The 1,516-nt window shown below is 42.4% G+C and overlaps 1 protein-coding gene across 1 annotated transcript in view; it reads right to left on the bottom strand.

Moving 5' to 3' along the window:
• Window positions 1-1,516, bottom strand: part of LOC101847412 (leucine-rich repeat-containing G-protein coupled receptor 4) — a 15,188-nt gene that overhangs the window by 5,499 nt on the left and 8,173 nt on the right. The window contains exons 4-5 of the mRNA XM_013079839.2: window positions 1,282-1,425; window positions 671-811 (exon numbers count right to left, since the gene is read on the bottom strand). Of these exons, the coding sequence (XP_012935293.2) occupies window positions 671-811; window positions 1,282-1,425 (285 nt within the window). The remainder of the gene's footprint in view (window positions 1-670; window positions 812-1,281; window positions 1,426-1,516) is intronic.

Here is a 1,516-nt window from a genome sequence, read left to right as displayed (position 1 = left end):
AGAGAGAGAGAGAGAGAGAGAGAGAGAGAGAGAGAGAGAGAGAGAGAGAGACTAGAGATGATTAAAGATAATTCCGGGGGCGGGCTTCAACCCTGCCCGTCAGGACCAACTGGGGCTCAGAGAGAGATATACAGTCTCAGCCGATATACCGGGATATATCGGGGGAAAAAATTGTCCCTCACACGAGAATCGTACACTGGACTGTCCCCTGATTGAGACGGCAAAATGCCAAACCGCCACACCACAGACGCCGGTGTTTAGTATTCAACTCCCAATAAGTAGAACAAGAAAGAACAAATAATAACATCAGAGTCAAAGAGGGTAAATTAGCCTTTCTAAAAAAACACACCCAAGAACGGTAACGACGACGACGACAACAACAACAACAACGGCAAAAACAGCAACAACAACAACAACAACAACAACAACAACAATAAAAACAACAACAACGGCAAGAACAACAACAACAACGACGACGACGACGACACCAGCAACAGCAACAGCAACAGCAACAGCAACAGCAACACAAACAAAAACCACAACAACAACAACAATAGTAATGATAGCAAATCACAATAACCTCAACCGCCGCCACCACTACAAAAAATTAAACGAAAACAACTACACGACAAGGCAAACAAAAGATTTCTTATAGAACAACGACACTCACAACGTCTTGAGTTTCCTCAGATCTGTGCAAAGGTCTGGCGGCAGAGACTGAATCTTGGCTCTGTCCAACTGGATGACAGTCAAGTTCCTTGTTCCGGTCAAGTCTGGGAACTTGGTCATGTCGTGGACCTCGGAGAGTTTTCTATTGGGGTTATAACGAATAAACATTTGAACAACAGGAGAAAGTAAGATTGCTCCGAGAACAAACTTAAAACTGCCGAATGACTATATAAATACACATAACTGCAGCACCACAGAAAGCGCAAAGTGAACTAATATGACGTAAAAGATCGCTACAGCACAACTTGACAGTGCTTGAAAAATTCTTTAACTTACTTGACTTACGACAAGGTATAAAATTCAAATCTGTATTGAAAGGAATGATAGATATTGAAATGACATCTTCGCCCCCTTTCCCTTCATTTGGCTCCAAACTGAGGTAAATGGTGTATTTAATAGTGAACAGGAATTACGCCAGAGCGCACAGTCTAGAATATTAAAATACATAGTATAAATCTATGGCCATTACAGGCGATTAAAAAGAAAAACCCTTAAAAGTCACGTATTCTTCTTTTTTCTTTATCAATACGTGTATTGTACATGGTGACTCACAGCTCCAGCAGAGACGGCAAGTTGGTGAAGACTTTGTCTCCTATGGACTTGATCGGGTTGTTCCTAAGTCTGAGGGTGGTCAGTTTGTCCTTAAACTGAAAGCTTTTGTCCGGTAAGTGGGCCAGTCGGTTGTCCTCCAGGTTTCTGTGACACGGAAGCGAAAGCTTGATAAATGAATAGAGTTGTGTGTGAGTGTGTATGTGTGTGTGTGTGTGTGTGTGTGTGTGTGTGTGCG

This window comes from Aplysia californica, unplaced genomic scaffold (assembly GCF_000002075.1).
Source record: "Aplysia californica isolate F4 #8 unplaced genomic scaffold, AplCal3.0 scaffold00066, whole genome shotgun sequence".
Taxonomy (NCBI): Eukaryota; Metazoa; Mollusca; class Gastropoda; order Aplysiida; family Aplysiidae; genus Aplysia; species Aplysia californica.
The sequence above is the reverse complement of the archived record's forward strand: the minus strand, read 5'-3'. Positions and strand labels throughout refer to the sequence as shown.